Source organism: Simochromis diagramma, unplaced genomic scaffold, assembly GCF_900408965.1.
Source record: "Simochromis diagramma unplaced genomic scaffold, fSimDia1.1 OVJJ01000822.1, whole genome shotgun sequence".
Lineage (NCBI taxonomy): Eukaryota > Metazoa > Chordata > Actinopteri > Cichliformes > Cichlidae > Simochromis > Simochromis diagramma.
In genome coordinates this window covers 6,973,590-6,994,864 of record NW_024387520.1, presented here as the reverse complement: position 1 = coordinate 6,994,864, position 21,275 = coordinate 6,973,590, and the positions used below count along the sequence as shown (strand labels likewise).

The 21,275-nt window shown below is 41.5% G+C and overlaps 1 protein-coding gene across 2 annotated transcripts; it reads right to left on the bottom strand.

Moving 5' to 3' along the window:
* Positions 1-180: 180 nt before the first annotated feature.
* rorb (RAR-related orphan receptor B) lies at positions 181-20,522 on the bottom strand. Of its 2 annotated transcripts, XM_040019457.1 has the most exons (10): positions 20,216-20,522; positions 6,158-6,243; positions 5,906-6,047; positions 5,281-5,712; positions 4,704-4,825; positions 4,171-4,303; positions 3,915-4,022; positions 3,670-3,780; positions 3,310-3,422; positions 181-3,055 (listed from the first exon to the last, which is right to left on the bottom strand). In XM_040019457.1, exons 1-10 carry the CDS (start codon positions 20,220-20,222, stop codon positions 2,891-2,893), a joined length of 1,419 nt encoding a protein of 472 aa, XP_039875391.1. In that variant the 5' UTR covers positions 20,223-20,522; the 3' UTR covers positions 181-2,890. The 2 variants fall into 2 exon arrangements, with proteins under 2 accessions (XP_039875391.1, XP_039875390.1); XM_040019456.1 differs by lacking the exon at positions 20,216-20,522 and having other exon boundaries at positions 6,158-7,309.
* Positions 20,523-21,275: the final 753 nt, after the last annotated feature.

Sequence of the window (21,275 nt, the reverse complement as noted above, 5' to 3'; positions counted from 1 at the left end):
AAAACGTCACACACAAAAACTTCATAGTCAGAGTTGGAATTCACTGTCCCTGCGGTGTTGTGATGGCGCTTGTGTCACAGCTTACTACTGGACTTCCCTCACTGTCCCAAAAGCAGCAAAAAGAATCAGTAAACATGAGCGTACAGTGGTGAAAAGAGCACACTGATATACAAGTTGTTGTTTTTTTAGTGCTATGTTATTATGATTTTTGCTATATAATCTGGAGTCTAAAGATATTTGGACAGTGAATTCATGCTCTGTACACACACATACACACAGACATACATCTGTCAAAGCCTTGTCTGGGCAGATTTCATTTCTGGCATACACTGGTGGCGTATGCCTTTTTTTTAATCCTAAAAAGTTATTCTTTTATAATTAATCTTTTTTTTTTGTAAATTTGCAAAAATATTAAACCCTCTTAATGCAAAATCTGAAAAAGAGCTGCTCCCTGAGAGATGCTTTGTAGTGCATCAAGCCTTAATGAGCAAGTGATTGTCTTTTAAAGAGTCACTGGCCTATGATCTGTGGTCGGGTCAGGGGTCGGAGGAAAGATGCTGGACTTTCGGGGAACCTTTAAATAGATGCAGCGTGGAACAGATCAGTATAAGCTGATTTTCTAACGTTAACATTGGTACTTGCTCCCTCATTGTTGTTCTCCACGTGGGAAAAAAAAGATGGAAGGATAATAAATGTTAGGCATACCAGCGGGGCTTAAGGGGTACATAACTTTGATGGAAAGTCAAAGATTTGGCCGCTGTGCATTTGCAAAAATCAGAAAAGCTTAATGTTTTAAAATTGCCTAAATAACACTAGATCAGAGTCCATTATTCATAGCATTCAAAACTGAGGTAAAAGTGCGATTTTTAGTCGCTAGTCAGTCCAACATGTCTTCAGGTATTGAAAGTATCATCATCATGCGCTAATGTTCTATCAAGTGTCTCTTTTTTGGGCTCATTTTGAAAGAGAGCTCTTTAGCCGCGCTGCTGAGATTTCACAGCACTTATAACTTTACAGGAGAGATTCACAGAGCATCTTCTAGTTCTAGTGTGTAGAAACCACTGAAACATGTCTACGCAATGAGATTTCAAATTATTCCTTCACCAGAAAAGACCAATTACAACATGCCTGGATAAATACCCAGTGGAGCCAATGTGATTTTTAAAAAGTGGCCAACAAACAACAAAACATAGAAACTAAGACAAAATGTAAGTGCTAAAAATTATGGAATGACTACATAAAAAGCAAAAATTGATTGTCTATCACACTTTCCTTTTTTCAAATTGTTAATGCCATATTGCAGCTTTAAATGGTATTTAGATGATTGGAGGCTATTCTGGATTAATTTATAACTCTAAGTCAATGCTCTCTTTACTGAAAACACTGCAGAGTCTGTGGTGGTGGAATGAGTACCGCCGATGGAAATGACTGTTAGGCATAACCATTAAGTGAAATATAGTGCATTTTAGTTAAAACAGCTACCTTGATCTGAACAACTGAAAACATGAAGAGGAGGAAAGGAATAAGATCAGAAAGGCAGTGTGAAAATTATTGCTCTTTAGACAAAGGGTCCTACATATTCACAGCCCACAGGGTCTTTGTCACCCATGGACTGTAATGATTGTGCAAATAGATTGTAGGGATGAGGCATACAGCACTCATACATGTTTGAGTGACTGGAAATTTGTGAATCCAATTCAGGTTTGTTTCATTTTTCGTTGCCTTTATTTTGGTGGACAGCTATACACGCCTTCACCGTGATTTCTATCCACTTATATCTGCCAGAATTTTACGGACAGGTCCTAATACATGAGAGATAAAGGTCTGGGTACATGGGGAATTTGGGAAGAGATTTGGGGTTCATTGCAAGGTCCTAGTCTCCGATTAGCTGTGTGTGGCTGATTGTTCGAAAGCAGTCCAGCTTTTATTGGACGTAATTATTGCAGCGAGAAATAAACGATTGATAAGATGGCAAATCTGCCAGATTCTTTTTCTTGCAAAATAGAATATTTCTGTATATATCTCCAGCTTGAAAAGTAGCAGTAGCCATTATTATTTTTTAAATCCTTCATATGCTCTCTTTACATTACTATAGGTTCAGAAGGATGTAGTACCTTCTTTACATATGAACAAAATCCAGACAAGGCTTCTATATATCAACAAACCCAAATTGAATCCCGGTTTTTAGCCAGTGTTGTTTTACAAGTCTCAACTTTACAAATTCTGTACACAAGAAACTATCAAATAAAATAAAAACACGTAGACACGGTATAGTCAGCCACAGTGGACTGCTGTATATTTAAATTAAGACTAACTTATTTTAACAGAACAAGAAGTAATACTGGAATCCGCTCTCCACTAGAAGAATATCTACAATAGCTTCTCTAAATCCACAGTTCCCTCCCCCATCCAGCTTCACCATCTTCACATGGAAAATAATTCAAATGATTTTTTCAAAGTTAAATCATTTTAACTTACCAATTTCTTTTTCTTTTTTTTTTTGTTTAAAGATTGACAGCTTAAAATTGTTCCTAGATATTTTAAAGTCTGTACATTACTGGTCAGTTCAGTTCAGTTCAGGAGAAAGGTGGAAGTCCCCGCTCAGGTTGTGGCCTGGGGCACGTTTCATTTGTATATACATTCTTCAGACTGTATCGGTGAACAGAATGGGATAAGTGCTGGACATTCCTAGTATTGTTGTCGGGAACTCTAAGCTGCTAGCAGATGACTCCTCACCCACCAGCTTGAAATGTGCCTGGGGGGGCTCGGAAATATGTGGTTGCCACGATGATGACGTAGTCGACATAGCTGCTTTCGTCTCGTTGGATGCGGCTGTCTTACTTTCTTGGTCCTCTGCTGGCGTCATTTGTTGCATGTGGACCACAGGCAGTCACTTGGGCATGGCCATGGCAGAGTTTGGGTCTGGGTTGAAGAGTTCTTTGTAGAGTGGAGGAAACAGGACATTGACTGTTTCTGGGTGGAGTTGCTGGAAGGCCTGAAGCTCTTCAGTGTGGAGTGTGCACAGGGCTGACAACGTTGGGATTCGGCTGATCAGCTGCCAGACAAGAGAGAGAGATGATCAAAGATGAGGAAATTTAAGGAATGACAAAGTGCAGATGAGGACAAGGCTATAAGTCAGTCTTTGTTCTGCTACTTCTGTTGTGTTTTTTCCCATTGAATCACTCATCCTTCCTACCAAAGGAGATCCTGTCTTCATGTTTGATTTCCCTTTTGGTCTTAGCCTATAGATTCATGCATTTTAGGCCTCTATGCCGTTCTAAGTTCTCTCACCATAAGTTCCAGCCCTACCTTGGCCAGTGCATCTTCATCCATGTGGTTCTTCTGCATAATGTGCTGCAGAGAAAAGTAGATCTTCTCCTGGAGCTTTTGAACTTTCCGAGGCTCCATCAGCCACGGTCGATCTGAAAGAAGAATAGACTTTTTTAATGCCGACAGAGTTGATTGAAGGGCAAAATGTAAAATTGATACGGCTGTGAGGCCACTGTATAAAATGTTACGTGGTGAGAGACTGATTATGCTGCTTGATAGAGAATAATGTAAAGAGAGTCACTACCTTATTTTAAAGTGTTTTTAATTCAAGTCTATGCACATTGCGTCCTGCATTATTATAATATTATAATATATTATTATAAGCAGATTCACACTGACCTGTGGAAATTAGTACAGCTGCTGAGAACAGTGCAATCTCCTCCTCTGTTAGCTGCAGTGAGCACATACTCTTCGCAAAGTCAAACACTGCACTCACTAAGTCATCACAACCTTGGAGGGACGCACAGGGAACGGCAGACAGTAAGAAAAAAAAATTAAATTATCTCTCACTTCTTTTTTTTAATAATATTTGGCTGTACTCCTCGTTCATACCAAGATAAAATGTTTAGCTAGTAATATCTTACCTAGGGCTTTGAACATCTGCATGCCTCCATACTTCCCTTCAAAGAGTACTGTGTTGTTGAGAGGGTTGAATGCCCTGCACATCCGCACCAAGACTACCTCCAAACAACCTGGAGAGAGAGAGTGATAAATTTGAAGTTGATATACTCACTAAAAGCCAACCAGAGTAAGAAGCCACAGGATATTTACTGTCTGCTGACTGACAGTTTGACCTCTGCTTACATAAAGAGATAGGCCTGAACTGCTCACGTGGCTCACCTGACTTTAGAAGAAGGATCTGGTCATTCTGGCACAGTTCCATAAACCCTGAGATGCGCTTGGCGAACTCCACCACGTACTGGATCGCATGGGTGATCTGGATGGCACACTGCTGCCACAGCACGTCACGGGGCTAGAACCAAAGACCCAGGTTATGTTTGTGTACTTTTGTACCTAGTTATTTCATGTGAGGAAATAAAATAAACGACATTTTTATTTCTATGACTGACATGCTCTGTGATTTCAAATGTGTTTCATTTCTATTACTAGTAAAAGAAACCCCACTAACTCAGTAAACTGAGTTTGAATGAAAGTTCAAAGCATTACGGCATTGAAAACTATATATATATATATATATGTGTGTGTGTGTGTGTGTGTGTTCTTAATCCTTTTCAGTACTTTAGAAGTAGCTGTTAATTAAATTAATGTAACTAGAAAGGAAAAAAGACCCAAATATAGGGAGAGTATAAGATATAAGGTACTTTGTAATTGTAAATGTCATGTTTCGATGGCGCCATAAAATCAAACCTCACCTTGCTCTGGTACATCTTGACCTCTTCATAGGAATGTGTCTGCCAGGCTAGCTGCTGCAGCTCATCTGTTGTGTACTGACATGTCTCCAAGTGGGACTTGATGATATTTTGAGCAATACGGTCTGGAAAAGAAGATTATTCATTCATGTTGATTATTCACGTATTCTTTCCCTACACAATGTTACTATATATATAGCATATAGGAGTATATGGAGTGTGTTAGTTTAGGTACAAGCAGACCTGCACATTAATCTGAAGCATTGTGCACATTGGGTGGCAAGTACTATGGGCAATCTATCGTCCTTTTATATTGCTGTACATTTTCTGCTTGATTTTATATTCTCTAGAATCAGCCTGAAGTGCTTAATCTTAAATAAATCTTAACTTGTGCTAGCAGCCTTAGCTGTGCATACGGTAGTATGACACCTTGTCAGCTGTAAATTTAAGCCTGTCTGATCTCCTGTGCGGCTCTCAGATTAGGACCCTGACTCACGCTGCTGAAAGGACTACTTTGTGAGGAGACATGAAGATTTCACGTGGCTAAGTCAGGTTGCTTTGAATGATTTTGCTTTCTTACCCAGCTCTCCCATGCTGACATTATTGGGCCCAAGCTGACTCTCCTGGTAGCCTCCATAGCTGAACAGGTTGGGTACTGGCGTCAGGTCGTACACTGGCTCCTGCTTAATGTGCTTCATGCCCGACATATCCAAACCTGACTGGTCTGGAGACGGCTGGGTGGAATCCATCCCATAGTAACCCCCGGGGACTCCTGCTCCATTACCATGGCCACCTTTGGGTAGCTCAATGACGTGACCATTGGCATAAGTGCCCCCAATTTCATGGTTAAGGGTGGAAAGTCCGTTGGTTAGGCTGGATGAGTAAACGCGCGCCAGAGCTTCTGCTTCGCCTGTCTGCTGTTGCCGCTGCTCCTGCAGCCGTGCCTGGTGCTTCTGCACCTCTGCATACAGGCTGTCACGCTGCTTCTTGGACATGCGGCCAAACTTGACCGCTTTATGAGGACAAAAAATAAAATGAAGGATGAAAAGAAATTGCTCCACTAGCTCAGACTGTATCAGAGAAGATTGCATATGATCCTATTTTTGGCTGTTCTGCACAGAGAGGGTTGCACATGTATTTGTTTGCATATATTTGCCTGCACACTCATGCACCATAGATATAAATATGTATTTACTGGACCTCACCATCTCTGGACATTCCTAGGGCAAGACATTTCTGCAGGCGGCAGTGTTGGCAACGGTTGCGGTTTGTTCTGTCGATGAGGCAGTTCCTCTGGCGGGGGCAGGAGTAGGAGGCGTTGTTCTGCTGACTACGTCTGAAGAAACCCTGGTTACATGTCAGCAGAGAATACAGGCTTCAGGTACCCGTCGAGCATAGACTATATGATGTTTCTGAGCAAATGAATCAGACTTTGATTCAGCCACATAGAGTCTCACCTTACATCCCTCACATGTAATGACGCCATAGTGGATTCCTGATGATTTGTCTCCGCAGATTTTGCATGGTATAACTTCGATTTGGGCTGTAAGAAAAAAAGCGAGAACAAGAAAGACTTGCATTACTAATCAGATGGATACGGCCTAGTTTGGAGTTTCATGAACACCTTGTTGAGTCATCTCACAGATGTCAGACCTCGGCTGGTGGTCTAATTTGATGGTAAATGTACATAACCCAGTTGGGTGTACGACCTCATTGAGATAACAGTGTGCCTGCATACTGCATTTGTGTCACGTTAACTTCAAATTCACAAGGGCACAGTGACATTTGGGCAATTATTATGTGCTTCTAGGAGTTTTCTAATGAATGGGACACCAAGGACTGCATACACACGGTTACACGCACAAAGTAACAAGATTGTGCATGTGTATTCTTTGTGTTACGCTTAAAGGACAGACCCCTGCGGGTTAGAAAGGTTGCCCATAATGAGAAAACACCAAAGGATCACACTTACTCTTCAGCCTTTATCTTTTCTCTCTTTCAAACACACACTCACACGCATTTACAAACACATTTGGTCCACCAACTCAAATGCTGTTAGTGTTTAGCAGCCCTTAATCTACATGTGCACTAACTGAACTACGTTTTGTTCATTTTAGGTTTTACTCACTGTGTATAGGCAGCTCCATGTACAGTCACAACCAAAGGCACTGAATATAAACAACAAAAACTATTTCAACACACACGAGCACCTGTCATGGGTGCCTTTGAACTTAGCGTCCATACTGTATGGAAAGTGAAAGCTGCAGTTCCTGTTAAGAGATATGACATAGGTGTAGAGGTAGGCAGGTATGCTGCTGAGATGGCACAGTCTCTATAAAGAGATTAGACAGCCTATCTAATCCTAAATTATTTCCCGACGAGCTCCTTCCCCTCCTCTGCTGAGCGCTGGCTTAGCCACAGCTGAAATAGCCATTCACATGTAATCTCCTTGCATACTGTGGGAAATTCTGTACATTTTAGGAATCTCCTGAGAAGTTCAGATATAACGTATGTTCGTGTTTGTAAATTTGATTCCTCTCGTGCGTGCCACCAAACCTTTCGTACAACATCGATGGATGTATGTCTAAAGTATGTGTGTGCACACTGAAGAGCTTGTATATATGTATATATGTATGTATGTGTATATATATGTGTAGATATATATATATACATATACATATATATATAGTATATATATATATATATATAGTAGTATAGTATATATATGTATAGATATTATATATGTATAGATACTATTATTATGTATATATATATATAGTATAGTATATAGTATATGAGCTATATATAGTATTGTATATGGTCAATATATGTATTATGTATATATGTATATGTATTGATATGTATATGTATATATATATGTCTCTATCATGTGTGTGTTGTCTATATATATATCATATCTATTATCTATATATGTGTATCTATATGTATATATATGTATATTATCTGGTATATATATTGTAATATGTTTCTATATGTGTATATATATGTATATGTATATATGTATATATGTATGTATATATGTGTATGTATATATATATATGCATGCTAAGTGTCTGGCAGAATGAGTTTGCAGTATACATAATTAGATAATCTCTTGTCAGGATCAATGGAAGCAGTTTTCTGTCTAGCAACTGCGCAGGTACAATCACTTCAATGTAATCCCCCTGCCCTTCAGTGTTACTTCTTGTACGGGGCGACCGTGGCTCAGGGGGTTCGATCCCCGGGCTCTCTGTCCTGGTCGTTGTGTCCTTGGGCAAGACACTTTACCCTACCGCCTACTGGTGTTGGATGGCGCTTCTGTCAGTCTACCCCAGGGCAGTGTGTGAATGAATAGTGGTATTGTAAAGCGCTTTGGGTGCCTTGAAAAGCGCTATATAAATCCAATCCATTATTATTATCTGTTTCAGGAGCACAAAAAAAACAACAACTTTCAAATGTCTTAAAAATTTCCAGAAAGTGAAACGTTACTCTGCTTTCTCTCAGTTTTAGGTGTGGAAAGCTGTGGAAAACAGAGCCAGGATTAAACACTGACATCTGCTATAAAAAAAGCAAAAATAACCCAAACATATTTGCATATTCATAGTAATTTTTTTAACAGGGCATAGGAGTAGATCTACCCAGGTAATTGATTTTTCTCTCTTTAATTAGAATGAAACAGCATCTTTATATATGTATGAATAAATATCTAAATGTATATATTCATTTTTGCCTATCCGCCCCCTGGTGGCCACTGAGAGACATGAAACGTTTTTTACATGCTGCCGTGATCCTGGACTATGTACTCTGATTCAAGATGTATTGTTACACATATCTCCATAGTTATAACTGATGATGTAAAAGGGCCTTTAATTCCCTTATCTATCCCTAGTAGCTCCTGATCCGTCTCAGGAGACCACCCATGACAGCCCTAGCAACAAAATGACACACTGTTTAAATGTGTGCTTAAGGTATCACAGGTATACTCTGAGTTCTGGTGCAGCCCAAGATGTGACCCATTTCCACCAATTCTCGGCCAGCTCGCCAAACTGGGTCACAGAAAGGCACTGGAAAGGGATGACACACAGACTACATACACAGAGCTGTCAATGAACGCGGCCTGTGCGCCCCTATTTTTAGTCTGTAAAACAGGTCAGTTGCACCCAGGACATGGCCGGTATCAACAGACCACATTTTGCGTATAACCAGAAGACAGTACAACAGTGCATCAGCCATGCTTCTAATCATTCTTTGCGCTCGCAATCCTCTTATTCTTTCCGGTTGGCACTGTTAGTCCCATACTTTTAGTCAAACTCTTTGATCAAAATGTTAATCGTGAAGCAAGTTAATCTCCGTGGGTTTAGACAATCTGAATGCGTTCAGCCCACACCTGCTGCTGTCTGATGTGGATATACGGCGTTATTATTTCTGTTGATTTCTCAGAACAAGTGCTTTACATTTTTTCCTCGTCCTCTACACTGATTACATTATATCTTGACTGAATTCCTTTTACCCCATGGGAGATTGTATTTGTCTTTGTATCAAATCATTATGCCCAAAAGAGCATGGGCGTGTGGGCATGTGCATTGTTTCTGTGTGTGTTTCAGGGATGGTTTGAGTGAGCATTTCACTTATAAAAAAAGACTCAGAAAGATAAAGTATGTGCACATGTCTGTGTGTGTTTGGTAAATTGTGTGTGTGTGTGAGTGTATGTGTGGGTGTGTGCATTGTTTACTGTGTCTATGTGTGTGTGTTGTGCTCATTGCCAATGGGGACTGTCAGGTAGGATATAGGGAGACGGTCATGACAGCATAGCTGTTGCCAGGGTGACCACCCACTCGCTGCACTCGTCTGGCTGTCACCACGATGATGTGCTAAGCTGTCACAATCTTAAAGGAAATGATGTCATTGGTGTTTGGAGCCAACTCGGTGTATCATCACCGTTCGTCCTGTCGCCCTCCCTAAGCGGAGGTTTTTTGAATTGTTCACTTAAGGACTCCCACTTCCACAACCAGTCAACAATACAGACTATACTTTAGCTGCAGCAGTGGATTATACATGTAGCAGAATTAAAGACGCGTTTATCTGTTGGCTGTTTAGAAAAAGCTGCGTTCTTATTGTTTTCAAAGTTGGAATGTATGATAATACTTCTTGGGCGTTGGATTTCATGATTTTCCATTACAGAAGCAAACTTAAACCTTAAAAGAAGCGGTGGAAATAAATTTCTAAAGATGAAAGCTTAACATGAACAAGTCTATTGCAGTTCTTCCACTAGCCACTCTTAGAGGAACAAGCCACTCATTTCTGTTTTTGGAGATTGTTTTGCTCCTAGCCACATGCCTTTCTTGAGGGTGGGTGGGACTTTTTTCCAACCGGAGCTGACCCAGTGAGTGACAAGGTCCTCAGCCAGCCGGAGCACGAGCGTTATCCTGAGGTTATTATGTAAGAATGGGACTGCAGCGCTGGCGATTCCTCAGCTAAGAGGAGGATCAGGCCTGCACAATCTCTTGAGAGAGAAAAAGATGGAGCGAACCAACTAGAGATGAATTTCGCTTAAGAATCTGGCAAGGCAAAGATAGTTGCTGTAATGTGAGTCACGCACGTGTGTGAGTGTGTGTTGCTGAGGGTTGTACTGCACCAGCACGTGTGTTGTGATAATTGATTTTTAATGAAGTGAGGATCTCCTGTGAATTTCCTGGGCTGGCCCTTTCCCTAAATAGAGTCCTAATTATCCATATTGCACTACAGGAAAAAAAAAAGCAGCAGCCTTGCACCAATATCTTAGCAATACTTATTTCTAAAGCACATAAGTAGCTCACACACAGGGCTTGCTGAGAGTTAATGCACACGTAGTTGCACAGAGAATGAAGCGGCTATCTGAAAGGAGCTTGTTTATATTGACAATGTAACAGCAAAGTGAGGCCACTAGGTGTTGCTAGACAAGTCTGAGTTGTGTGCATGTGTGTGCAAGTATGGGTGTGTGTTTCCAAAAGGGCAGAATGGACATGCATGTTTCATTCATTTAGCCTGCAGGATGGGTCTACAAGAGAAATGTATTGAAGCAGCACACAATATCACGCAGTTTACAGCGACACAGTGCACACCAGAGACTGGTGTTCACTTTCCTGCCGTAACTTTTGCCAGTGTAAGCCACTTCAGAAATGCAAACATGACTCCTACTGTAGTCCCAGGGGTTGATTTGTTGGGGATGAATGTGGGTGGTATCTCCACTTCATTAAAAAATATGCATAGTTTCTTCCCAGTTAACGTGATATCTTCTGGGAAAATGAAGGAGATCAGCACTTTACCCCCCACCAACACCCCTCCTTGTTAAATCTGAACAGCTCCGGTGCTGGTCTTAGATGTCTATATACTGTGAATTATGCTATCACTTTTCACCATCCACTCCGCTTCAGTCTGTTTGACTTTTTCATTCGTGTGTTCCTCCTCGCTGTAAGTGGCTGTGTGACTGGGAAATCATTTCAGTTTCTGTATTTCATGATCTATTTCCATCTCTCAGTGAAACTCTGTCTCCCTGTCTCACAGAACTTAGAGGAACAAGCGGAGGTTTTTCTCCTCTCTCTCCTTCTCTGCCAATGATGAAAAACACTGAGGAAACTTTTTGGTGGCGTGATCACTGAGCGGATTAATGCACACAGCTGGGAATAGTTTATAGCAGTGCTTCTTGGGTTATCTCCCCTGTGTTTCCTGTCATGTTTCCACATCATACTGTCCCATTAAAATCAATGAAACACTGCCACGGCATATGGTTTCAAACGGACCTCTGCGCTCGTGTGTGCTGTCACACTTTCCCTCTTTCCTGTTTTACTCGTCGCTGTCTGTATTGTCTATTCTCTCCTTAATCCTGACCTTCGAAGTTTAACAATGCTTAGTGCTGTTTTCTCTGGCTTCTGTTTGTTTCTTTGGGACAAAACATATTTAAGGTTCAATACCCAGCTGGGTCTGTTTTTTCTATTCATTTTAAAATAATGTTTAAATCTTAGGTGAAGTTTCACTGATTTCGAGTCAGCTCTGGTGCTTGTAACACTAATTTAGGAACAACTTGCAAAAATCAGAACTGAAACAATTATCCAGCTTCAGCCTTCTAGATGCAAACTGACCTCAGACCTGGCTTGAACTAATAAAGATAATGCTGACATGAAACAGCCTCATTAAAATACTGTAAGTTGGCACAGCCGTGCACCGGTCCCTTCTTTTCCACAGTCTGCTGTGCATTGAGTTTTGGTGATAGATATTGTTGCCAAACATATCTTTGTCCATTTTGTAGTACTTACAGTCATACTGTTGCTGCAAAAGCATGCATTAAATACCCGCCGCCTCTGCTTTTCCCATTGGTATATCGTCATCAACCCCCTTCCTGACCTAATACATAGACACACGCATAAAAGTGTCAGAAAAAAACAGTGCCGCTCTCGCCCTCCCCCCATGCTGTATGTCAGAGGGCATGAGCTTGTCCAGCTTGCCGTGCGGCCCCAAAGCACTCTGGGTAATTGCTCAGATAGCAGGTCTGGGATCAGCTGCAGTTTGCTCATAGAATATTGTACCGTGGTGTGATTGGACGCCGCGGAGAGGGAACAGAAGGGGGCCACTGGCTGTAATCCAGAGCATCGATTCACATGCACAGGCATGAACACACACACACACACACATGCACCCCAACATGCTCCCAGAGACACATTCAGACAGACAGAGACGCACATTGAGACATGCTTGAAAGAACACATTACTGCATACCACTTTCAAAAAAAGCAGACTTTACAGTATGATTTTTATGGTCACACTGCTCCCATCCTAAATCCAATACACGCACAGACATGCACGCACACGCACGCACACACACACACACACACACACACACACACACACACACACACAGTCTCCCATCCAGTGCAGCATGTGTCCTCAAATAGATAAGAAGGAGGCAGAGGTGTGGGAAAAGAATCCACAGGGTAAACTGAACCCCTCTCATGGTCACTGTACACAGGCGTGCACACTCCAACCACCCGGGTGACCTATGAGGCCCTGATAGCCTCTGACCTTTCCTTAAAGACTCAGAAATCAGAGTGGAAGGAACAAGTCCAAGTGTGAGAGGCCTGCATCTGGTCATTACCATTCTAAAATCAGACAGTGATAATATATGCATACACACAGGAAAACACAAGCAAAAAGACTCTTTAGAGTTCAGTCTCTCTCTCTTTTTTCCATTTCATCTCGCACCTTTGCCCTCATGCTAGCAGACACCTATGACGCACACTGAGCTGTGAAACACTGAGCAGTGTTCAAGCTTTGTTTGGGTGAAGCGAGTCGGTGCGAGGAAGAATATGTTTGCACAAACACTGACTAAGAAACCATCGCTTTATTCCTGATATGAGAAAATAACACTATGTTAGCATCGGCCATTCTTGCTTAACCTCACGCTCCTCCTACTATGGTGTTTCTCTTGAGTCTAATTGTAGATGACAGTGTGCGTGTGTGTGTGTGTGTGTGTGTGTGTGTGTCTGAGGGGGAAGGGAGAGAAAAGGTGGCTATCACAGTGTAAGAGAGAAATGGAAAGAGAGGGACATCCATGGAGAGATGGGCAGAAATTGCTCTCACTTCTTACATAAGGCAGAGAAAAATTTTCCCTCAGTTTTGTCAGAGTCGCATCCTTGCTAGTGAGAATCAGTTGACGAGCAGATAAAATCAGGGAAACGGTAGTGTCAAGATGAGAGAGGCTGAATGGACTTTAAAGCATTGACGAGAAGGGGAGCACCTAATGTGACTAGCTAACAATTAGAGTACGGAGAAGAGGATGGAAAACCCGTCTGTGGGACTGTTTTAAATTCAGTTAACAAGGCTTACTTCTGCATCTGATACACTTGTACAGCTTTAATACAGCTTTAATAACTGCATACACATATTCGTCCTACTGTTGAGTAGGGGTGAACAGAAGCTAACAGCATTTATTTAAGCATATGCTTTTAATATAAAGTCTCTGCTATTCTAGAAAATGTGATTTTTACCTTCATTAAATAATCTGACCCTTAAAAGAAGGGTGTACATGGTAAGGCGTTCTTCCATAAGCTAAAATAAAAATACCTGACATTATGTAAAGAGAGACGATGTGATTTAAAACTATGTTTACCCATTATCTTATTAATAATAATGATCAAACAAAAAAATAAATGCTTTCTTAAAGGACCACTCTGGTTTCTGCTCAACATTTCCCAAAGCATTCAACCAAAATGTCCTTTTTTTTCTATTTAAATGTTGCAGTGAAACCTCCAGCTATTACTTGGTGCTTTTTTTTCTTTCTCTCTTTTTTGCATAACACCTTTCAAGACCAGAGAGCCAAAGTGTTGAGTTAGATTCTTGCCCTGCTGCTTGTGAGTCCATGAAACCCCTGGTAGTGAAACAGGCTGTCAGCTTGAGTGTGAACACGAGCATATGAACGAGTTCCCTTTGAGTTTACGCGTGTACTAAAAAGGTTTCAGTGTACTTGTGTTTCAGTGCTCCTGTTTAAGCGAGTGTGTGAGCATGCACATGTGTGCCTATATGTGTGTGTGTCCTCTCCCAGGGATGGCCGCTAATAGCTCGCCTCGGGCAACAATTTAACTCAGTCTAACAAGGTTCTCCCCAAAGTGGCCCCAGGGGCATCTCTCATAGAGGCAAATTGATCACAAAGACTATCACACAACTCAGCTCGGCTCGACCCAGCCTGCTCTGCTCTTTACCTGCTCTCTTTCTCTCTCTCTCTCTCTTTGTCTCTAGCGGGATGATTTAACAGAATGCGTTATGAACATTAAATCTGAGTTAAGTGAGCAAAAGCAGCAACAGCGGCAGCCGTCTTGGTTTCAGAATTGCATTCTCTTTGTGAATGGCAAGATCCCTCACATCAACAGCAAGTGCTGTGGACACACACACACACTCACATATGTGAGCACTCTCACGCACAGAGTTAAGAGAAGTATCTCATGACTTGGACACAGTAACTGAGAGATAGAGAGAGGGAAGAAAGGCAGACCTAATAAGAGTCCCTTCAATGAGATTACAAGCACTAAAACAGGCTAATCTTTCTCATTAAGAAAAGATGCCGCAGTAGGCTAAGTCATATTATAGGCTTATTGCAGCTTTCTGCAGAGAACACCTTCACAGTATAGGGATATAATGTGCCACTTCCTCTGTCATCTTCACATCTTGTCTATAAGTTTGGAGAGCCAGAGTCCACTTTTTGTGCAAAACCTCTTAAAAGTAAGGGCCTTGCAGCACTTCCAAGTAATCAGTGCTGTGCATAATCAAATCATATACGTATATGATTATGCGTAGCGTAGAGGGTAAGCTGACACACACCTTCAGTTTATGGACTAATCTGCTTTGAATGTTAGCTGAAGTGGTTAGCAAGCGTGGACTTTGGATACCTCTATAACAGGTACTGCATGTTATTCATTGCTTCAGGCAGCTAAAATGTGCAAGTGCAATGAGAACAGGATAGCTTGTATCTGTGTGCATTTGCACCAGTATGCATGCAAGAAAATTTAGTTTTGCACTCTAACTCACCATTTCATACAAGCACACACTAATTTGCTTAGGCAAACGCACACAAACATCCACACTTGCACTATTATATAACTCTTAAGTCTCTCTCTCTCTCATACTTCCCCTCTTTTTTTCTTATCTCACTCATTCACTTGCTCATAGTCTCCCTTCTCTCATTCTGTTTGTCTCACCTTTCGTTTTCTGTGTATTCGCCATATAGATTCTTAGCTCGATTCATGGTCTTTAAGCAGATAGAAAAAAGGAAACTTCCTAAAAATGAAATGAATTGATTCATAAAGTGACTAAACTTGAATAAATGACCAAATCTCTACATTGTTCTAGAGTAGCAGAAATCAGAATTTACTGTAAAAGTGTGTGCGCAATGCTCACTGACTTTGGACTATCAGTTGGTGCACTCGATGTCCCTCTCCCCAGAACCTGATTTGTTATGATGATATGATAATTCCCGCTTTTGATGTGAGCATATTTTTCCTATAAAAGGAACCCCTCCAATGATATCTTTGTCATATTTTACTCGCTTTCTGTGTTTTAATAAGCGCAGTCACCCTCTTCCCCCGGTTTTTACTTCAGTGTAAATCAGAGGAAAATGTGAATATTGAATATCATTGTGCGTCCACTGAGACACGCTGCCTTCATGGATGAGTAAAACTGACAAAACAGAAGGAGCTGTCAGAGGACTCTATGACTTCAAGGCAGATTTAGAGTTTAGGAGTGGTTCAGGCAGAAATCCCTCCCGGCTAAGATAAAGTGGAGACACAAACTGAAGCGTGCCGTGTAGCCCACGCTTTGTGTGTGGAAAGATTTAAGAAAGAGGGAGAATTGACTGAGAAGGAAAAACAGTTCGCCTAGGCTCCCCTAGACGGCCGCGGAGGGATAAAACCAACACTGGGTGCATGCTGAGCGCATGCAAAACAAACACAGGCTATGATAGTGGCTCAGTGGGACCGCAGAAGTGCTATCCAGGCAGCACACGCACGCACAAAGCATGGTGGGATGTTTTAAGTAGATGGCTTGAAAAAAAATCTAAAGGTCAGGTAAGACACACTAGGTGAAGAGTAGACTGTGAGTCTTGAATGCAAAATGAGTGTGTAAGTGTGTGTGTCGCAACAACACTCTGGTGCCGGTACCCGTTTCAGTCAGTGGGGCTGTGTTGAGGGATTAACAGTGTGGCCTGCATGAGCTTGGGGTAATCTCTCCTCTCTTCTTACATAACACTAGACCATTACTCAGCACAAACACACAATAAACAACACAATCAACAACACCGAGCTGGACAACAGACCACACATGCAGTGATAACAGTGCAAAGCAAAGATTCACCCAGACCGGGTGCACAAAAAGAGGTTTCATGGTGACAATGGAAAGCAGTGATTTGGTGTAAATTAAGTTTTGGGCTCAGTTTCTAAATCAGTACGAATAATGGCAACTTATATTTTGCATGTTGTTACTCATAGTTGGTACTGAAAGTGAATCACAGGCACAACTTAGCGCCACTGATCTTTAACCTTTACTTTATCCCCCTTAATGGCACATGATACAAATACTGGCAGTTAAATGTAATCACAGTGTAGCTGTGAACATCTGTGTTTATTATTCTGCATCATTTCTATGTATTCACATGAGTCTTCCTGTGTTGTCATCCATGTGCTTGTACATCGGCCTTCCGCTTGTTTGTGCTCAGGAGAAAAACAACAGTAAACACTGAACACTGACAGCCAACAAGCACTAAATGGTGGAGGTGCTTATTTAATAGTTTCTACTGTTATAAAAAAAAAGAAATCATAGGAACAAACATGAAAAAATACAAAAAAAAAGATAGAGATGTTTAGACTCAAGTGTAAACTAAAGCCATTTCAGTTGTGTGCCACGGATTTATCTAAACAGACAACTTCCATTGTCTTTGACTAAAAATTGATCCCGGGATGCTTTTGAACTGGACAAATCAATTCGCAAACGAGTCTCTAAAGCAAAGCAGGATGGGACTAATTCTATTGGCATGAGGCCGTCATGCGTAGTACTGCAGCTGTTTGTGTCAGTGTGCGTTTTCAGAGCTTTCGGATTTTTAATGTGTGCACATGCTGCCTTTCAAGGTAACATAAATAATGCCAGAAATGGAAATGACCATTAATTCTTGTAGATTTGAGATAAATATTTTTAATGACCCCCCCACTCCCACCCACACATTATTCTGGATCTCCTGCCATTATCTTACTACTTTATTGTGCTCTCATACTCTTCCACTTCCTGTCATCCCATCTTATCCCACAGTGTTAGGAGAATGAGAGATGGTGATTGGCGCATACTGCTAACAGAGGAGAAGTGGCCCTGCGAGCCCCTCCTCCACTGTTGCTCCCTCCATCGCTGAACTTGTGGACCTGCCTGACCCGGGTGCATTTGGAAGCTCTTAGGCTTATAACAGTAATAAAAAGGATACACATCCACGGGATAATGTAGACTGTGGGGATCACTGAGTAACACAGGAAGCTACTCACTTGCAGAATACATGTCAGTTCATGCTTGTGTGATGCTGTGTATGTTTCCAAGCACCCATATGCTAATCTCACAGAAGGGCTCTGATCTCTTATTGATTATGGCATTAATAAATGATTTGGTAGGAGGTTGCTGTTGATTAGCTCAGACATTCTTTAGGTTAAACTAATTTCTGTAAAAAATTACTTTAAAAAATCAAACATTCATTTACAATAACTAAAACGATTCATCCAAATAAATAGGGCATAATTACTTAATTATATTTCATTTATTGTCTTATTATAAAGACATAAAAACTAAAACTCTGTTGCCACTTAAACACATATATATGGCCACTTGCCACTGTTTCTAATGTCATTTGATGGGTTTTAATGGAACACCTCTTACAGCAGAGCTTCACCACATTGCTGTTGAAAATACAGAGATAATGAGCCTGTTTACAACATCCTACACAGCACTGAGCCAGCTTCGTTTTCAGAGAAGCAGAAAAGGCCTCTTATGATTATATTATATGTTATTTCTCTGGCTTTTCCAGGCCGGGCGATGGCGTGACATCATCTTCGGTCAGGGCTTCAGGAGCTGTGGCTATTGTTAAATGATAATTACCACGGCTCATGAGGGGCCTCTATTTTTTTAAAACCTTGTGGTTGTGAGCACGTTTCTGTGCAAGGGCAGCCGAGACTCCACACACACAGACGCGCGCACACACAGGTTGGGAGTGGGGGCCGCACGGCCCACACTGATTTAATTCTATCTGACAAAACCCTTTGGGGCGTGCAGAGGGAGAGAGGAAGATGGAGAGCGAGGGAGAAAGAGAGAGATAGACATGGTAAAAAAGGGGTGAGAGAGACGCTTCAGGGGCCTCTTCTGCCAACCATGGCTATTAAGTGAAAGCAGGAGCTTTTGGTATACCCCTCCAAAGCCTCCCATGCACGAGAGTAGTCGCAAGGCACATTAAAATGTAGATAAAATACAAGGTGTGTGACAGAGGAGTTTGCCATGGGATTGCAGAAAGAGAGTAAGAGGAAAAGATGTTTGGCCTCCTGTTTTTTCTTTTTTTTCTTCTTGCCTAAGGTTTGATGGCCTGGAGCTGAGGCAGCAGATAGCTTTACATCTTTACATGACATGGACACATGAATAGATTGATGTTTGACCTTTTTTCTCTAAGTAATAACTGCAATAAAATAATCCGATTACAGAGTATTGTTGTTTATCGTCATAACTAATAAGCAGGTTAAAATAACGGTAACGGAAGTTTGCTTAATAATTATTCTGACCGAACATGCATACAGTGCAAAATATGATAACAATATTGTTCCATGTAAAGAAAAGTAACGAGTATTTTATTTTTAGGCTAAAAGCTATAAGCTATAATTTGACAAATCATAGGCCGTGGATTTCTGTGCCATGCCTTTACTTTGAAGGCGACTTTGTACCCTTGGATCAAAATTTTCCAATAATTTCTCACCTCCAATATAGGAACATTCAGGCATCATAAAGGCCATCTCATAAACGAATTAACTTATTTCTGAGGCCAGTAAGAAGCGGTCCGGCCAGTTAAAACAGATTGGCTTATAAATTAGAGTTCAAATCATCCAGCTGAACGAGTGTTGCAACTTTAGCGCCAGCGGTAATTGCACAACGTCGAGAGTAAATAAAGCGAATTCCAAAACACTAAGCTGATAATAATAAGGTTAAATATTAAAGCCTTCGCGCTGGACTTTTAATGAACTGCAAATAGTCATGAAGGAGAAACGAAAAACGCGCATTTTCTGCTGTTAACGTAATTTAAACGTCGAGCAAAAGGCTAAGGGCAAAATGACCTGTGCGCGAGAGTGTCCCTGTGTATCACCGTGCGCGAGACAGGTCTTGCTTATTGCGTGCGCGTGAGCGTCCAGAGGACGGCATTGATAATGAATTTCAACATTCTCAGCGCGGCGCAGAGAGTCGGGAAAATGGGTTAGTGGAGCGCTTGAAAGTGCACATCCCTGAAGCATTCAATAAAGTTTACCATCAGAACATAACGGAATAAAGTTTTTTTTTCTCCCTTTTTTCTTCTGCACATGGGCTAATCTAATCCGATCTACCACCCTATCCGCAATTTCCGCCGGTGTGGAGTGGAGCTCAAATGATTAAGCTAAATATAATGCGGCACTTTTAATTTCCAATCCCAGACTCCAGTAAAATTTGCAGGAACGCGCGCCTGTTCCACACACACGCTCCTGAGTCAAAACACACACGGAGAGGGATCCAAATAAACTTTACAGACTACTTAAGGTGGCTGACGAGATTGCAGAGAACCCCAAACACACTGCCTTGAGCTTAACATTGAAAAAAAGAGACAAATTCAGATTTTCGCCTAAACCTCCCAGAATAAACTTTCAAAGCTAAATGAGTGATAAAAGCTCGTCGTGCCGCGTGTGACTGTGTGTTGAGTGGGAGAAAGTGCGAGCACAGTGGGATGGTCTTACCTCGCATCGTGTCGGTGTTGCTGGTGCTGAGGCTCGCTTCCCAAAGCAGCAGTCATGAAGAAACAAACACTTAAAATAAAAGAAGGGGCTGCGGGTGGTGGTGGTGGTGAAAGATCCTCGGTTAAAAACAACAACAACGAAAGGAGTGTAGATGATGTGCGTCGACGTCCACTGGCTGCCCTGAGTGGAAGCGTCTCTGCGCTAAAAGCATCCCAGAGCGGGGCGCAGGGAGGCGGGCTGAGGTCGGTTGGTGCGTCGGTCTGTGCGCTCTGGTTGTGTGGCCGCTTTTCTCATGATATCTGCGCTCTCACCTCTATGGGAGGGTTTCACTATTTTCTGCGGGCTGAGGGAGGGAAGAGCGTATAGGAGAGCTTTACCCGGCGGCCCGGATTGGACTGGAGCACTTTCCGCTCCTCCCACTCTCTCCTTCTCAGCCTGCAGCCTGGAACCTGCACACACAAACACACATATGCACAGCCCGAACCCACTCTTAGTGCGAGACACAGGCAGTCTCCGCGAAGTTTTTAACCTCACCTTCCAATTACAACAATCTTATACGATTTAGGCACTTTTCATCTATACACATAAACAGTTAGTCTTTGATCTGGTCTCGTATTTATAGAGATCTAACATTCTGCCCAGCAAGAATAGATCCACTGGTGCTATTTCGTTTTTACTGATTTAATAAAATCCATAGAAACACACACTAACAAAAACACTTTCTCATTATCGGTTGACTAAAGTAATTTACAAGTCAAGGCTTTATAATTCTGCAGAACCTTTCATATTTAAGGCTGCAGAGTAGATTTCACGAATAAAGGTTACTTTTGGCGTGCAAAGCAAACGTTTAAAAAAAAAACATTAAATTTGGTTTAAAAAAAGAAGTACAATTTGTTACTAAATGAGAGATATGCATTTGCCTGATAATGACAAACAATAAAGAAACACATGATTGCACTTAAGTTTAAACCAAATTCTCAAAAAATTCCTTTAAAAATGTTTAAAAGAATTTCTAAATATGAACACACACACACACACACACACACACACACACACACAC